The 19,508-nt window shown below is 33.1% G+C and overlaps 2 protein-coding genes across 4 annotated transcripts in view; one reads left to right on the top strand and one right to left on the bottom strand.

Moving 5' to 3' along the window:
- Positions 1–13,360, top strand: part of LOC141485907 (uncharacterized) — a 30,213-nt gene extending 16,853 nt beyond the window's left edge. For 2 of the 3 annotated variants that reach the window (XR_012467528.1, XM_074183561.1), the window contains exon 2: positions 12,447–13,360. Coding sequence is in view for 2 of the 3 variants with exons in the window: in XM_074183561.1 (XP_074039662.1) it covers positions 12,447–12,469 (23 nt within the window). In the remaining variant the exon portion in view is untranslated. Of the gene's footprint in view, positions 1–8,190; positions 8,604–12,446 lie in introns of those variants that run through there. The other variant, XM_074183563.1, reaches the window with a different exon arrangement.
- LOC111502320 (scavenger receptor class B member 1) overlaps positions 1–19,225 on the bottom strand; it is a 277,624-nt gene extending 258,399 nt beyond the window's left edge. The window contains exon 1 of the mRNA XM_074183718.1: positions 19,050–19,225. Within this exon, the coding sequence (XP_074039819.1) occupies positions 19,050–19,137 (88 nt within the window). The 5' untranslated portion in view covers positions 19,138–19,225. The remainder of the gene's footprint in view (positions 1–19,049) is intronic.
- Positions 19,226–19,508: the final 283 nt, after the last annotated feature.

The following is a 19,508-nucleotide window of genomic DNA, read 5'->3' as shown; positions in this document are numbered from 1 at the left end:
ATTCACAAAATTATTTTTTTTGTTTTTGCAAAATGCATAACTTTTTGACACTCGTACTGCATATCTTTTTGAATGTAGAGTAAAACAAGCCTTAGCAACCTTTTGTTCATCATATGACTTTTAGTATCTCGGGTTTTGGTATTGAAGAAGTTTATTTGGAGAATGTTATGAAAACAACGGTTTTTCCAAGCTGTACGTTTCGAATCTCACTTTACTATTTTTTTTCACAACATCATTGTCTCCGTCATTGCAATTAGTAATTCCATAGCGAGTCCACACATTTATGGTCGCCATTTAAACAACACCTACACCTACAATTACAAATTCTTTATTAAAATTTTTCGAAAAGAAATAGACATGAACTCCAACAGTGTCTTCCTAATCGGTAAATTTGATGGTCTGAATGGTTTGGAATCTTGTGATCATTCATTTAAATTTGTATTTGAAAAATCTGTCTCGAGAATTAATTTAAGAATGATGCCGTTCTACAAATGAACTTCGAAGCGATGGACAGCTGTATTTTGTGGCGTATTTTTAACAATCGCACTGGATTGAAATTAATGATAGAACGTACAACGTCCTTTCGGCAGTAGGTACGTAGCAACCTCAATGTCCTACCACCTTCAACTAGGTTTAAGAGGCTCATTCGTCCTTCTGGCAGGCCGGCAAGTGCTACCATTCGATTCCTCATAAAATTTTAAGCTAGCGCAAAAAAAGTTAGAGAATGTTAATTTTTACTCGTTTTCTTTAATTTGACCTTTCCTTAGTATTCTTGAGTATCTCAACTCAATTTCGATTGTATAAACCATGTTTTGGGGAAATTTTAAGCTTCGCCTTTATTTAAAAGCTGATGGGCTAGAAAAACCATGGAAAAAAGTGAGGGTAGGCTTTTAAACGGTAGATCTACATTCACTACTAACTAAGATGTATGCAAGTGAACGCCGCGTCATTGTGTACGCCTCAGCCATTGCAAATTATCAAGATGTTGATGTTTAGCGGAATCTTGGAGGGACCTTAAGTTCATTCCTTCATTGCTACATGTAACACTACTCTTCAGAGCACACCATGTGCCAAAAAAAGGTATGACGATGATGGGAAAGTTTTTTATAAAACTGAGGAAAGACTTAAAATAGTTGAAGATTATTTTCATGGTGCTCCAGCCGTCGATATTCACAACCATATTCGGCAAAGTTGACTTGCACTAGAAGAGGTTTGGCGAACCCAGAACTGGGTCCATAGAATTTTTGGGTCCATAGAATTTTTGGGTCCATTTTTGGAATAACCAACGCTTTTTTGACTTTCAACTATTTTGAATGTCGGGACCTCCCAGTGGACCATCAGCACTTCATTGAAGCGTTGGCCAACCAATTAATTGAACGGGCCAACATTACACGACCATCGAATATAATTAGCCCGACTATACCAATTAGAGGGAAAGCCAATGCAGCGAATACTCATGTGCTGATGGCACTGTCCAGAAGCAGTGACAGGCGCCGCGTGCAACGGAAATGTCTTATATGCTCTCGGGCGAGAAAAATTCAGACAAAAGCCAGTTTCTATTGCGAAAAATGTGGCTATGAACGCTGTAATGTGTTGTCCCCAAACAGGCAGGGGCTGTTTCGAATTTCACATCGAAAACGGCATTCGGGTGCGGTAGAAATTTACGTACAAATTTTTTTCAAGATAAAAATGTATATTAATTTTTATATGCAAAAGTGTTTTTTTTCGTGTTTTAAATGTGATATTTGTTTGTGAAAAAAATTATTTATTTGTAAGACTATTAAAAATGAAAATATATTCCTGTTTAAATTGTTAGACTGATCATTTTAAATAAATTATGAAATGTTTTTTTGTCGTTGTTATTTCTTTATGCATTCTTAAAATCCCAATAAAAATCAATGAGTCTGTGAAGTCCTACCTAGTACCCAGCGTACTGCCGGAATGACAATGGAATTGAAAAGTCGAGTCCTGCTGGCAGGACATGAAAAATTTCAACACCGATGTACAAAAGTACTTCCGGCAGGACCTTCCAGCAGGACACGAGCGCGTACTTTCTATCATTAAGCGGGATAAGTCAGTCGAATACCTTTCGTGAAGGCATCTGTACGAGTAGAACATGGGCAGGTCTCGCCAAGGATTGCTTGTGAGTGCCAAAAAGGCAAACGGCTCTTTTCTGGATAGAATTTGAGAGTATAGCCTCAGAGTATTATTGCAGAAGGAGATCTAGTGACGTATTTGTGCACTGACATTATTCATCTTTTTAGAAAAAACTGATGCCTGGGTTTTCGTGGCATTTGATTTCTGTCACTTCTAGCCGGGAATTGAAACATCTTGCTGTTGACGAACAACTGCATGCAGCTGCAATAAAGCTTTTAGTTATTTTATAATCTTTCTCAAAATGTTTTGAATACATTTTGAAATCATTACAACGATACATGAATATTTCATTGACTCGACCATTTGTGAGTGTAAATGACAATGAGGTCAAGTTTGCAAAAATTTGTTTGGATGCGAATTTGATATCATGAAGAGATCAAGGTTCACAAAAAAGTGAATTCGAACTTCTGATAACCTCACATGCTTACTATATTCGAAATGTTTCTCTTCATTTATGATAATTACGTTTGATTTTTCTCTATAGAGCAAAACCTCAATCCAGTTTGTAAATTTCGTAGGACAAAATCTAACTTAGAAAATTGGAAAACTGGAATTCCATTTATTTGATTAACCATACACTATGCGGTTTTTGATACCGTGTAATTTGGTGAGATATAATAGTATATTGTGTAACAAGTGCGTGAAATCGACTTTTTTACACAAGCGTACAGAAGCGTTTGCGACACTCGCCTGAGGGCTCGTGTCGCAAACAACGCGAGTGTAAAAAAGTCTTCACGCACATGTTGCACACTATACTTTTTCTACGACCATACAGAGAAAATTAAGCACCATTAGTTTAAAGAGCTTTATTGAATTTCAGAATAATTAGTAAGTACCTATATTATAAAATTAACAATTAATTCTTATACTGAGATTATTATTTTTGGTTTTCATTCTGATGTGGAATAATGATGATTATTAATAGTAATATTGGAACCTGTGACCATTCCAAAACTTACACCTGCATCATTTGACTTTTCTATCAGTGTGTTTCTTGACTTGGAAGTTGAGATGATAGTAGTGGCGATATGGGCTGAGGAAATTTGATTTTGAGGCGATAAAATTTTATTTGCCACATCAATTTTCTGAGTAATTGAGTTTTCTATAAAATGCTCTGCCACTGCAGAGGATTTCCAACCTCCATGTTTTTTAAGGTAAGCAAATCGCCTTCAGCTTCTACTAATAACGTGGCGGATGACCGCCTAAAACAGTGGCCTGTATATTGTTCAGCATGAGGTAAATTTAGGTATTTTGCGATTACCGAAGGAACTTTACCAATTTTATTTATACCAACGATCTGGCAGGTACATTTTCCACCTTGATAATTAATAAATAATTATTTTTCTGCGTATTTTTGCGGACGGAGTGCCGTATATTTTCGGTATAATTCAAGATGTTCCGTGATGGTAAATTTTCTTGAGATTTTGGTTTTTGTATCATGGACGTTTACTATGAGTATTGTACGTAAATCTTCAATCATCTAATTTCAGTTTATACAGTTCATCTCTTCTAAGAGCTCCAGCAAGTCCAAATATTAGTATAACCTAAAAGAAAAAGAAATTACGATATAGAAACTAAAAAAAGATTATGGCTGTCAGAAATCGAACCCAGGTCCTTGGGCGCGCGAGGCCGACGCACTATCGCTGAACCATTCGTATTTACAAATATATGTGTGAAAACGCGATTCTCAACGCCAAATTTAAAATAATTCAGAAGATCATAGTAAGATATCACATTAACATAGGTTTAGATAATATATCTGATTTGACCAACCATACTTATTAGGATCTACTTTATTTATAGATATTATTTTCTATTTATTTAATACTACCGTGAGACATTAAACTTACCTTGGTCAATAAAAATTTTTCGTCAGGAGTTTCTTGTATAAACTTCAGTACTTGTTCTTTCTCCAAAACTCTGGATTTTTTGGGAACGTATCCCTCACTCTTCCTTTTTAAAAAAGCACGTATCTTAGGATAGTCAATATTTATGTTTTTTTAATACTGATGGTACTTTTTAGCATTGAGAAATTACTCCAAAGTGTTGCTGCCTTAAAGTTCTTGGATAATTCTGACAAATATGCCAATATTACGTTTTCAGAAAATGAATTGATATTCTTTGTTTTCCTCCATGCCATGAATTTCTCATACGTATTTTCATACAGGCTCAATGATTTTTGGGGTAATAAAGTCTTACTAGCCTCATTGGCTGCATCCATAACATCCCGCGGGGTACTTCGTTTATCTGAATGATCAGAATCCATTATAGTATAATGTTAATGATCAAGCTATTTTGACAGTTTATTTATGATTTATTGCTGCTCTTAAACAAAAGATGCACTAAGGCCGCCTATCAGCGAAATATTCATGTATTAGGTCTTATGGACAGACTACAATGTATTTCTTATGAGTATATTTCACGCACTGGTAATAAAAACACTTGAATGTACCATGTTATTCTTATGGGTTTATTTCACGCCCTAGGGCGTAAAAATAATTTCACGCACAAGGGCGTGAAATTACATTTTACGATTCGTGAACGGTGTGTGAAAGTATTATTTCACGTACGGGAGTAGAAAAAAATATTTTTTTCCAATCAAAAACCAATTTTTTTTGGGATCGTAATATTTTGTAAGATAACTAGTATAGATGATCGCGAATAATTTCAGGTATTATTCCACTCAGATGTATTTCGATTGGGCTTCATACATTTCAGAGATTATTCAAAGTTAGTATGTATGTTTTTGAAATTTCAATGAAGGTTCTATATCAATAATTTGTATAGAATCAAGGGTAAGGGATTAAATTCCGTTCATTGTTCAGATTTCTATTTAACGCATCAATGCTTCAGTTCAACCTCTGAATAGTTCCCTACATGCAGATCCACCGATTGCGAAATGTCTGATTAAGCTGGTCTCTGCATTAGAAAACAATAACCCTAAGAGATCAGTCGGTTCATCTTGAAGAAAGTTCACGTAATGTCCACCATCCAGTATTTCGTCAAAGTAGTAGTACTACGAGAACTTTTTAGAACAGTAGGTACACACACATTGAGTGAGTGAGTTTCACTGCGTTAAAATACCTCCAGAAATTTATCGGTAAAATAAATCAGAAACTATATAGCTCGGCTTTGTCAGAAATAAATGAATGACCTATTGAATGTAAGTCGTTACTGATTGAGATTTCGGGATATAACCTTTGCCCTCGCAGTCAACGAACATACCACTGTTGATGTCTGCTGCAGTAACAGACGAAACGTTTGATACTTCAGGTTTGATTTGAGCACGGCTTGCCAGCCCAGATTTTGTTGTCTTCAACATTGAGATTCGTTGCAAATTTAGTAACTGCCATTTTCAGTCGAATTTAATTTCTCGAATTAATAAATGAAAATATTGAATGTGAAACTCACGAATACTTTTTCAAGAGTTGAATTCACGGAAAAGTATCATTATCTTAGGTATGGTCTGTGGAGGTGAACCAAACTAAAAGTTTATGAAGCGAATTCCAAATCCAATTATAGAAAATGTTTACATCTCTAACTATAGAATATTTGAAGAATTATTAACAAAAATGTTTACAAACTTATAAATAAACTATGGACACATCATCAACATGGTTCATTATACAATATATTATGAATGGATTGACCCGTTACTTGAGGAAAATTAATAACACAATAAAAACATCTTTTTTTTACCGAGAAAACTATTCTGTTAACGTTGAAATGTTTGACAATTGTGTGATTATTATTATCATGGATAGTATACAATATATGACTTCTGCGGAAAAATGCTTTGTGGCTTTCTTGTTCTCCATCATTGAACCAAAAGTTTAAGTTTCTCAAATTTTTTGTTCAATGATGGAGAAGGAGAAAGCCAAAGAGTGTTTTTTCTAAAAAACGTTTCTCTCCCAAAAAAGTTGATTCAGTCGAGCTGCTGGAAAATAATTTCATGAATTAAAAGATAAATAGATAAGCACTATTCTGACGATGCCCAATAGGCTGAAACAGCTGTCTGCCGTTGGCTCTTAAATTGAAATCAATATGGGAATGATCAGAATAGTATTCGTAAGTACCAATCAAGAACCAATTCAATACCAGATTTCAACTGTTGATAATCTGCAATAGGTTCAATTTGGCTGTAAACTGCCAGCCAAAAATGAATTTGAAACATTCATGAAACAATTAGAACCCTGTGGTACACGTGAGACACATGAGAGACACCCATCCCAAAACACGTATTTAGGCTTTGCTATTTTCCGATATGAGGTATCTGCTCTCATTCAATATAACGTGAGGTTGTGGAGTTTTGTTTTATCTCTGAGTTCCCACCTAAATTTTTTCAGTCGATTCAAGTTGTTTGATCGCGAGTAGGTAGTTTCAGGAGTATCTACTCGTCACAGAGCCGAAACAAATACTTATCTTTTTGTTCTAGAATGGGTGAATATTCTCGCATTCCAAAGGCGATTGAAATACTCTATCTTGTTGATACAAAATCCAAAAGAAGTTGCATTCAGAATCCAATACCAGATATCGCTGTTTTGAACTGGATTGACTCTCTTCAGTGGTACTAGGGTAGATTGAGGCTGCAACTGTTGAATCCTTAACGAGAACAATTTCGTTTGAAAAGGGATGATGATGAATCCATCTATCTATATCTAAAATGAACGATACAGTCAACGGTGTTCCACTGCATAATGTATGTGAAATATAAAATGTCATCGCCAATTTAATTTTTCATTTGATATTTTTACAGATCTCGGATATCTGTGAAGGTTGGACTCAGAAAAAAAATTAAAGGAAACTGATTATGGTCTTTTTTAAATGCTCTTGATTGCTTATGTTATTGAATAATTTCAACTACGCATGTGGTGTGTTGGGAATCACTTCATAATTAAACGTTGTCGACCACTTAAAACATAATTGAAAAATGAAATGGTAATTGGATGTATATTATAAAAATCATTTTACACGAGTGTGGATTTTGAAAACAAAGTTGTCTAAGGTTGTTGGAACGAATGCGTCAACTACTGAATTGGGATAAAGGAATTCGAATTTATCTGGGAGTTCATATTGGATTTCTAGCATTTCTTACTTCACAAGAATGAATTCTGAGGATAGAGAAGGGTTGAATGGTCCTCTGGCATATTTCTGCAAAGGTTCTACTAGAGCCTGTGAATACCAAAAATTCAAACAATTGAAGTAATTCTAACTCAAAAAATGTTTCTTCAAAGAAACAAATAGAAAATCTGACACAACAAAAAAAAACTCAAACACAAATTAATTCAGTGAAATTTTTCCTAATAATTTCAAATTTAATCTTCAAATATATTTCACGATGGTATTTAAAACTACATCCACATTTCATAAAATGTCAATGTTGATTTTTGTTTGAATTAACTAATTTTCACAATTCGACATCTATGACAATTTTTTCTCAATGCATCGACTACTATTGTATCACATATTCGAAGTATAAGTATTGTACCAATTAATTTCTCATATTGCAATTGATAGGCATATTTTTTGTGGGTACACGGAAAAAAAGCTGCATTGAATGAACCTTTTTTCTGAATTACGAAAAATCACTCACTAGCAGCGCTAGTAGTTCGGTAGGGACAAACACTGCCTAATCCTCATATAAACATATGGTAAAGTACAATTGAAAAAGAATGTTTTTGAAACAAGAAGATGTTCCTGGAGCAAAACTAAAATTTGAACTGTAAAGGATAACAATATTGTAATATTAAAACGTTGGATTGCATGCCGTAATTCGAAAGTAACTGGAAAAAAAGTGAATTAATAGACAGGTTAGTATACAGACTCTAGTGAAAGAGTAGCCGTAGATTCAAACTGTGATAAAAGAAATTTAAAATAATTATGGAATTCAGATTTATTTCCGAGTGAAATATGAATTAAATATAGATGTAATGAAATAAATTCAATTGAATATAATAAATAAATATAGTTTATTAAACGATTATATCTCTTTGTAATCAATGGTAATCAACTATGAAAAGTTTACTATTCATTTCATGTTTAGAGCATACATATGAATATTCATTTATTTTTTGCACTGTTAAATCCACTCTTCTCGAAGCATGTAGGTATCCATTTCTTACATCTAACCTCATTATTATGAGCTTTCATAAATGGTATAAAAACACGTTTTCTTCCGGATATCGAATATTCGATGTACAATTCGCAAAACAGCAATGCTTTGTTGGTATTATATTAGCACAAAATATTTTTTTATATCAGATTTAAATTTTTAATAATAAATTAATATTACGTAAATAACACTGTTTTACATGTGAATAGTTTATGTTTGTCTCTAGTACTAGTTCTGCCTCTCGTGACACGTTCGCTGTACTATTCTCAGAAAAAAGGCTCATTGAAGATGAATCGTGTCATTTCAAGTACATCATCATCTTCCCATTCCGCAGGTATAGTTATCTTTGTATTAACGCTTTCTATATATTTGAAATTTAAGTAGTTTTATACTTATTCTGAGATTTGAAACTTTACTACTTAGTATAGCTTTCTTTTTGTTTGAACATCAATTATTATTAGCGTGAGAAGAGTTCTTTTCTTTAATAAAGAATATACTTCGTAGAAGAAAAAAACAATTTTTTTGAATATTCGGATTTATTCATATTGAGTATACTATTCAGTAACAAGTATATCTTTCTTCTTGATACTACAGCAATTATCATTACCATAAGAGTTGTTCATTACTTCATTTCATAATTGCTATTGAGTGGAAGAAATGAATATTCTTCAAAGAAGAATATCATATTTTACGAAAGTGTCACATTGATGGGATTACATTACGTAATTTTAAAGGTATATTTTTAGTGAGGATACACTACAAAAACACACTTTTGTCTATTTTCCAGGATATTTCTTTATTGTTGACTGGTTTCGGCCATTACACCATTTTCAAAACTTTTTTTTTAACTAGCTTACATGTAAATCTGAGTAATTTATACTTGCATTGCCTATCCTATCATAAATAATTTGGTACCTAAATTGTCTATACCTAAAATATCTATGAACATAACAAAACAAAACTTTTGATCACATCCATTTTCAACAACATCCATATCGATGTCAACATGTTTTTATATATTATTACTAGTACGTGTATTTTACAATTGTGATTTTATACCTACTTAATTATCAATTTAGTTTTATGTTTGTATGATTTTATATTTAAATAATATTATATATATATATATATATATATATATATATATATATATATATATATATATATATATATATATATATATATATATATATATATCAAAACTGAGTTATGAGTTTTCAATCCCATATATTAAGTAGTTTATTTTCATATGCAAATCCCCTTTATATAATTCATTATCATACTTTAATATTTATCATATATTCATTTTTTTCGTTTGGATCTCCTTTTCACCACATACAAGCAACAACTGATGCTATTGTGGTTTCTACGATGTTTATTTAAGTGTATGTATTACTTTATTTATTTCTTTTTGTGATTTGAATTTGAATAACATTATTATTATTATTAATGTAGGTTTTTAGAACTGAATCATATGTTCAGGAGAGGACTATTGTTTACATCAAGTTGTTCGTTGAGGATAATATAATTTGGATTTTTTCTTTGACCTGTTGATTTCCATTGATCCGAACAGATTCATCATTTTCCCTTTTTCGCATGTGTGGAGGATCTTTAGATTCTCTTTATATATTTTGTTTCCAGTTTTGAAGATTTCGTACATCAGTAATTTTTTATCCGATATGACATGTTCATGGTACCTTATATTGAAATTTCTACCAGTTTGGTCTACCAGTTTGGTCAGTCGGTAGCCAAGCGGTTCGGCGTGGGTGCTTTGTTCACTCACTCGAATTGACTGCCGTGTTGGTCGGTGGTTCAAGCCCTAGTCTGAACGATCGATCTTCACTTGCTACCGCCCAACCCGTGTTAGGAATCACACGTTAAAAGGTAAGACCTCGTTAATCCTTAGCTCGCACAAGTTTCGACTTCTGAGGGTTGTCGTTCGTAGGGGTGCGACAGCTGGTTAACGGAAAAACAGATTTTTAAACAGATTTTTTAAACAGATATAGCGGGGCATTACCACATTCTAGTCGATATATACCAGATCTCTTCCCTTTGTCTAATTCGGGTTTGGCATTAAATAATCTATGAATATTAATGGAGTTTTTTCCCAACACCAAACCGTTATTTTCAACACCTCGACATCATCTTCATGAGAAAGATTAATCTTTCTCTTGAAGATGATCACTTGGTGATCGAAACACGTGTCGAGGTGTTGAAAATAACGATTTGGTGTTGGGAAAAAACTAGAGTAATATTCATTACTACACCAAAGGTTCCAAACAGTGCATCATAAGTATTAAATAATCTGTTTTATAAATTTCCGCCGGATGTGTAGGATGTTTGTTGATTGAATTTAGAGAGATAATTTTTAATATTCTCGGAGATTCTACCTGCATAATTGACACTAACATATTTGTGTTCTGGTCTTGTGGAAATTGAATACAGTTCTTTCATTACTGTAATTGTTGATAGTTCATTATAATGTTGTTACCTAGAGTAGTAGGTATTTTGTTATTAAATGTTATTTGTTTGTGTATTTCATCAGTTCGGACTTCCATTCTCTAATATAATATAAATTGATTTGATAACCCTGAAACAATCAAAAACATTAACCGAAAATAACAATTTTATTAAACAAAAAACTGAAATTACAAAGAAATAACATACAAGCAACAACCAAACAAATATAAATTGAAATATTAATAAAAGCTGAAAAAATTAAAAATATTATTAACAAAAAATGAAAAAATTAAAATTAAAAGATTTCTAACCAAGTTATGTCACAACGTTTCAATTGTTAGTATACACAATCGTCTTTGGGTGATAACTGGACTATTTATAGGTCATTCGAGTGCTTTCACCTACCCCCTCTTTCCGCTTCATTGGTTTGATTATAGGTTTATTTGTTTGGTTGTTGCTTGTATGTTATTTCTTTGTAATTTCAGTTTTTTGTTTAAAATAAAATTGTTATTTTCGGTTAAATTCTTTGATTTTTTCAGGGTGATCAGATCAATTTATATTATATTAGACAATGGAAGTCCGAACTGATGAAATACACCACGAAATATTGTCAACCACCTTCAAACAAATGCTATTTGTTTGATGATTGCGATTTAACTTCGGAGGTTCTGATCAGAAAGGGTTATTGTGAAAGCCCTATGTATAATTGACCTGATTTCTGTGAAATCGGGTTGAAATTGTCAGCAGGTATTGTGAAATCTATGAATGTGTTTTTTCGGAAAATGTTAAAGTCGAGTTTATCATTGTTTTTGGATATTGTCAGATCTAAAAATTTATCTCATTGTTCTCTTCTGTCTCTATGGTGAATCTGATTTTATTGTGTAGACTATTGAGGAATTTCAGGTAATGGATTATTTGTCTCGTTGAACCATGGAAACCTACTAATATGTCACTTACATATCTAAACCAGAACACAATATTTTTATGGGAAAGAGGGTTATTCAAAATGAGATCATTCTCTAAATTATTTAGGAAGATATCAGCTAGTAACGGACTTAGCGGTAATCCCATCGGTAGGCCTGGGTTTTATATACAAAACTCAGTTTTTGAAAATGGTGTAATGGCCGAAACTAGTCAACAATAAAAAAATATCGTGGAAAATAGACAAAAGTGTGTTTTTGTAGTGTATTCTCACTGAAAATATACCTTTAAAATTAAATAATGCACTCACATAAATATGACACTGAATTGTAACAATTATGTAATAGATACTCGATTCTAATTTCGAATTTCCTGATTCGATTTGGTCAAAAAATTATGATAGAGGAAGAGTACATTGAAAAAGCAGAATTTGTAATCTTCTATTTATACCTACTTGAATCAATTTTTGATTTTTTGTGTTACATTTTTTATTTACATTCTAAATAAATTGTTAAATATAATTATTGCTTTTGGAATAGGGGATATGGAATCGAAATGCGACGAATACTGTTTTTTCTGTTTATTATATAAATAAATGAAAAATAAACGCGGCAGCATATAAAAAGTAGAACATTTTTGAATTTCCAAACATAATGATAATATATTTATGTTTACCATGATGAAACAAATCAATGTCGTATTAAATTTGATTATTTTGACTCAAATATATCGAAGCAATAATTGGCGGTATACTGGCGGTGCATGCATTCCAATTTCAATTAGTTTTCTTTTTTAGGTCCTCAATGCAAAGGAAAGTGAAAGAAAGGAGCATGAAAAAACTACCATCAGGAAGCGGAGCTAAGAAAATTAAAGACTATTACTTGAAAGACGTCATACAGGTCATTACGCCTTTCATGAAATCCAAACCGCAACAAGGAAATTCACTTACAGAAACAAAGCCCAGTGTCAATGAAGAAAACTATATTGAATCTGCAGCAGAGACGAATAACAATGATCATTCAGAAGAAGAGATTACAGCGTCAGTTAGAAACTCTCAAGAGAAGCAGAAAGATATAAGAAAGGTCGTTAGAACTTCCCAAAAGAAAAATCTACAAACTCAAGCGCAATATTCGAATACTGCAGGCATTGGACCTTCTGAGAAGCGGCGAAACAACTACTCTTAATGGAGCTGATAAGTGTTTTATGCAATATGTCAAGTCAAACACCTCAAAAACCAATTCAGCGACAGAGAAGCCTAATCCAGATCTTCAGTTTCTAGCAAGTTTGCTTCCAGATCTGACAAAATTAACTGATTATCACAAGAGACAGTTCAAAAAGAGAACACTTGAGCTTCTAAATGAACTTTTTTGTGACGGACCATCCCCAAATAACACTATGATGATGCCAATACCAACTCCTAGCCCTGTTTATTCCAACTACTTAACTCAGTCCAATGTTTCAACTCATTCACGTCACTCTTTTTCAACAAGAGAATATGGAGAACAACCAACACCTGTACAAACATATTTGAAGACCTTTAATGTAGAAATTGTTTTGTATTTTATTGTTTCTTTTTCATTGAAATGCTACTTTTTCAATATAGTCAGTCAATTTCATATACCTCACCTGAGTGTAATCAGTAGTTTCTCCTGTGGGGTGATCGCATCTCTGTAGTTGGTATCTTGTTTGGTAATTTACGGTGCTAACATCTCCAGGAGTGTTTCAAAAGTATCTGATCTCATCCGATAGCAGTTCTGAAACTGGGTGGGATGAGCCTTTAATTCTTCGACACATATACTTGCTCCATGATTCTTGAGCACTTGACATAATGGATGAATCCAATATCGTCTTCGTTTCCTATTTCTTCGCCACAACATTACAACTTCGTCCTCATCAGAAGACGAAATTTTTAACTAGTGATATTTCATCGGTGTGCGAGATCCTATGATATGCATTGCCTGTTGCTTATTGCTGATTGCTCATTGTTTATTGCTCCGGTGTGCGAGCTTACTTAAGTGATATGCGGGTTTAATAATGTTAGTTCGAAACAGCTTATTCATAAAATAAGTAAAATAATATTGTATCAAATGTCATTTATTTGCTATAAGGAACAAATAAAATTTGAATGTTATGAAAAGATGAATTCAAGTCATGCGTATATTTAAAACAAAATGAAAAGTACTCTAAATTAATGTTTTCATATAATTATTGTTTCAAAACTGGAAAAAATAACATTGAATCAAATTAATTTTCTTTCTTGAATATAACCTATTTATTCCACTTAAATCAAAATTTGAATTTATTAAAGTAAGTAGAACGGGAATTGAAATTTAATAATAGATGATTTTTTGAGCGGAGTATAACATTATTACTAAATTAAAAGTATTACACTCAAGCCAAACCTAATAATTTAAGATGAGTGTTAATCTCAGATGAGGAAGTGTTTTATTTTCGTGTAGGATTATTGATACATTTGAAATAGTTACCAAATCTCACAATTTCCAACAAATGAAAACGGTCAACATGTTTGCATCCTTAGAGGAGAGTAGGATAATGGGAGTCAGCTACTCCAGTCATTTAAGCTTAAATAAGGTAAGAATCTTGGAATTCGAGATACCCAGCTGTAAGTCTGTAAATACTTGTATATTGACCCCTAGAAGTTGTCTGAAAACCTACATAAGGTAGGGTTTACGCAACTATTAAATTTCAAGGTCAAAGGTCACTTTTTTTGTAAATATCTCATTTCCTGTGAGTTTTTTGCTATTTGTATTCATCATCAATATCGTAGAATACAAAATTCACTACAAATTTTGTTTGAAAAAATGTTTCATACGGTGAACCGTTTTCGAGATAGAGGGCGGAGAGCGCGCGGTCATAGGATCACTTCAGGTCAACCGGTGCCTCCGGTCGAAAACGCGCCATATATATATATATATATATATATATATATATATATATATATATATATATATATATATATATATATATATATATATATATATATATATATATATATATATATATATATATATGGCGCGTAAGTTCTGTAATATCTCCTTGGAGTCGACCGAGCAACACGTAGATTCCAGAGACTCAAGATTGGAAAAAGACAATGCTGACGTAAATATACTATTTGATTGGTTAAAACTCCATGATCCTTTTCCAAGTACTACGCAGTTAATATCGATAGCTTCCGGAATTGTTGGAAATGAGCAAATTAATTACCATAGAGCTTACAAAATTGGATTAGAGTCTATGAAGAAGATAACCGGCTTATCATTTAATGAAATGAAGTTGAAACGTTTCAAAAAAGTAATGCCGCTTCCCAGTGTTAACAAATCTGTAAAAATAAATGATTGTTAAGTTGCAGTGGATCCATTATTACTCTTCCAAAGAATTCCTGTCAGCAAACGATTTGAAAGTAATCTTGAAGAATATCTTCAATATGAATTGAGTCCGTATAATGATGGAATGAGAAAAACAACAAAATCGTCATTGTATGACAACATGAGCCCAATTGATTTTGTTCTCAATGAAAATAATGTGACCTTCATTATTGATGGCGGATTTCTCCTTCATCATGTTGTATGGAGCAGAGAAGATACTATTTCTATTATTTTTGATAAATACAAGAATTATTTACAAAGGCATTATAGTTCCAAAATAATTGTTGTATTTGACAGATATTCAGACTACAGTAAGAACATAAAAGCTATGGAGCAGCAGAGAAGAACTGCTGCACTTTCAAAAACGAATGAAGTCTGTTTCGATGAAACAATGGTTGTACCAGTTACTCAAGAAAAATTCTTATCGAATCGAAATAACAAAGATATGCTCATTATTATGTTAATTGAAAAATTACAAGGTGCAAATATTACTATTAAACAAGCCAGAGATGATGCGGATGTTCTTATTGTTGAAACTGCAATTGAAGAATCAAAGTAGGAAAAAACTGCAGTTATAATAGGACAAGATATTGATTTACTTGTCATTTTGATTGGGCGTACACTGTCTTACGAACAAGAAATTTTCTTTAAAAAAGTTGGGAAAGAAAATGTAAAAACGGAGATATACTCGACTAAAAGTTTTGATAATTATTCTCATTCCAAAACACATATTTTATTTCTGCGCGCATTAAGTGGCTATGACACAACTTCTGCGCTTTTTAAAAAGGGAAAAAAATAATTTTTAAGAGTTTTTGAGAAACTGACAAATTTGGATGAACTAGCTGCATCATTTGAGGAAAAAAATTGTTCAGCCCAGAGATTATTAGAGAGTGGAACTCAAACCTTATTGACAGTCTATAATGCTCCGAAATCTGTGAAAAGTCCCGATCATCTTCGTTATATGCATTACGTCAAGTCTACAAAACTTAATAAACCTGTGCAGCTTTCAAATATTCCACCAACAAGTGCAGCTGCTCATCAACATTTCAAACGTGTATATTATCAAGTTCAAACTTGGTTAGGGCATTATTTGGAACCCCAGGTATGGGGTATGGGATGGGCAATGCGAAACGATTTTCTGGAGCCTATCATGACAATTTTACCACCTGCTCCAGATGATTTGCAAAATACAATTTTCTGCAACTGCAAGAGTGGTTGTGGTTCGCGATGCGGATGCAGGAAAGCGGACTTGCAATGCTCTTTAGCTTGTGGCCAATGTAATGGGCAAGCTTGTCTCAATGATCTACCATATCAGAGCGGCATTAACGAAGATGGAACCTTTAACCCCGAAATCATGAAAGAACTTGAGACAAATGTCGTTGGAGACGATAATGAAGACCAGTTTGAAATTTACCAGCAGCCAGAAGACGACGATGAATTCTGCAATTACAATTCTGCAATTACATGGGCAGGTAAGTGTTGTTAAATAAATTAATACTGAATAAAAAGTGGATAAAATGATAAAATATAATATAATAGTTCATAAGAATTGACAAATATTTATAATCATTGATTTATCTATAGTTCATCAACTATATATGGCGCGTTTTCGACCGGAGGCACCGGTTGACCTGAAGTGATACTGTGACCGCGCGCTCTCCGCCCACTATCTCGAAAAAGGTTCACCGTATGAAAAATTTTTTTAAACAAAATTTGTAGAGAATTTTGTATTCTACAATATTGATAATGAATACAAATAGCAGAAAACCCATAGGGAATGAGATATTTACAAAAAAGCGCAAAAAACCGATTTTTGTGACCTTTGACCTTGAAATTCACTAGTTGCGTACACCCTACCATATGTAGGTTTTGAGACAACTTTCAGGGTATCAATATACCCTATCAATATAAAATGTGGGACACCCGGTATATATATATATATATATATATATATATATATATATATATATATATATATATATATATATATATATATATATATATATATATATAACGAAATTAGTTAGCTCCCTAACTATATTTTTTTGGCGGGTTGGCTGTCCTTGTTCATCTTTCACTGCCTGAACCACTGTACATGCTGTTTTCGGCGAGTGCATTGGCTTGGGATGTGGGGGTTGAGCAAACTCGGCCATCGGATGCCTGCTTCCACGTAGCCCCGCTGGATACGGAAATGACAAAATCACTTGTAGAGATGGATGTCTAGTTTACGACTCCAACTGATCTTCGTGTAAAAATTAATCCAGGAGCGAGTCTACAGAGGAGATGGATGTCGAGTTTACGACTCCAACTGACCTCCCTGTACATTTAGTTCAGGAGCGAGTCTACAGAGGAGATGGATGTCGAGTTAACGACTCCAACTGACCTCCCTGTAAATTTAGTTCAGGAGTGAGTCTACAGAGGAAATGGATGTCGAGTTTACGACTCCAACGGACCTCACTGTAAATTTAGTTCAGGAGCGAGTCTACAGAGGAGATGGATGTCGAGTTCACGACTCCAATTGACCTCCCTGTAAATTTAGTTCAGGAGCGGGAGCTGCGGCGTACGCAGAATCTGCCTCAGGTGGGGGAACTAACCCCATCTGACCTGGAATACCACTCACCATATAAACTAATCAGCTTCGTTGATAAGATAGGTTTGTCTGGCCGAGTAAGAATAGGTGTGAGCCACAATAAACCCTTGCGGGTTGCGGTGGAGGGTCGAATAGACCCACTCACTTTGGACCTAACCTAACTATATTATTGAAGGGGAGCTGTTGAAAGGTGGGTTGAACTATATCGTTTACTTGAACTATACCAATCCTTTCTTTTTCGTCCGATCGATATAGACTCTACCACAGTTATCCCACTGATTTGAGTGAGTATTTGCTGTCTTTTGCTAATCTCAGATACTCCGATATTTTCTTTGGTAGTTTGGGGTTAATATTAGAGATATTGCAGTTTCTTAACCCATAAACCTTTTGAAAAAATCCATAATAACAATATTGTAGGTATATAGATGAATGAAAGTGAAAAAGTCATCCGTATTGTGGAATAGTAATCAACGACATGAAGTCGTCAATAACCATATAAAAGGCAATAAACACGTTTTGTTAATAAATTATTGGAGTTAATCATATGTGATAATAATGTTATCAATTACTTGGTGTTGAAAGGTTGTCACTTATCTATCACTTATATAAATTATCCAAAGAGAGCGAATATATTACCTATAGAAAAAAAAAACAATATTTTGTCTTGAAGCTTCAGATGATGTTTTTTTTGTTGAGAAAGTTAATTGTGATTTTTGGAACTTTTTGTGCATGCCGTCGCGAGTAGTTCACTCCTTCGTGTATTCACAATATTGAAGAACCCTTGTAATGTCTGATTGTGACATAAAAAAATGAATCAAACCGAAAATTTACCGTCAAACAATATATGTACCTGAAAGCAAAAATTATTGAAGTATTTCCTCACCTAGATTGAGTTAAAATGTGGGTTCGTTCAGGCAAAAGGCCTTATTTTCTGTAACATACGTTTTTTTCGTAAAGTTACTGTCAAATGAACGTAATAACTTTGAGTACTTACGTAAGCAGTTGTTAATAACCAAGTTTCAAAGTGCTTAAGAATATATAAACTGAAATTTGCATGAAATTTATAGGCAATTAACAATTTCACACACACGTGTTTCGTTTTATGAAAGACTACTGAAGCAGGACTTAATGGATGTTTTCATCAATTACCGAAAAAGATTGAGAAAAACATAAACTTGAACTTTTGGATACTTCATTACAAAAATCTCAATCTTGGAAAACTAAATCGTACAAAATATTATTGAAAATGATGTTTCAGATTCACAGATTTTCAGCAGTAGCCACTTCTTAGAAAAAAGGACATTTTATACATTTTATCTTGGCAATACCTCTTTCTAATTTTTTGAAATTTTCACCTCATTATTTTATGATTTCTTTGAAAGTACAAAAATACTTATTTTTCGAAAACTTTGTAATCACTCACCTTTCAAAGTAATTAACCGTTCCATACCCTTTACGGCAGTATCAACTATTGCACTGCATATAATCACTAAGCGTTTCAAAAGGATCATTTTGTCGAAAAATGTCTCAGATCCGAACTATATCTCCGTATAACGAAAACTGCATCGATTGAATACTTCGCCACATTCGAGTATAACCCAAATCATTTGTTGTTTGTTATATATTCGAGTACATTCCGATTATATTTTTTTCGTTGATAATTTCAGTCTGGGGACAACAACTATGAACATTTTGAATATTTGAATAAGGGAGCGAAAAGGCATTACTATCATACGAAGAAAAATGAAATACTTAAAAACCAGCAACCATGAGATACTTTCATTAGTTCGGACTTCCATTGTCTAATATGATATAAATTAATTTGAAATATCTGAAAGAATCTGTAAAAAATTAATAAAGGCTACCTGAAAAAATAACACTT

The sequence above is a fragment of the Leptinotarsa decemlineata genome, unplaced genomic scaffold, assembly GCF_025532065.1.
Source record: "Leptinotarsa decemlineata unplaced genomic scaffold, Ldec_3_MD MMD2_tig00026340_RagTag_RagTag, whole genome shotgun sequence".
Taxonomy (NCBI): Eukaryota; Metazoa; Arthropoda; class Insecta; order Coleoptera; family Chrysomelidae; genus Leptinotarsa; species Leptinotarsa decemlineata.
Note: the sequence above shows the minus strand (reverse complement) of the source record. Positions and strands in the feature narration are given on the sequence as shown.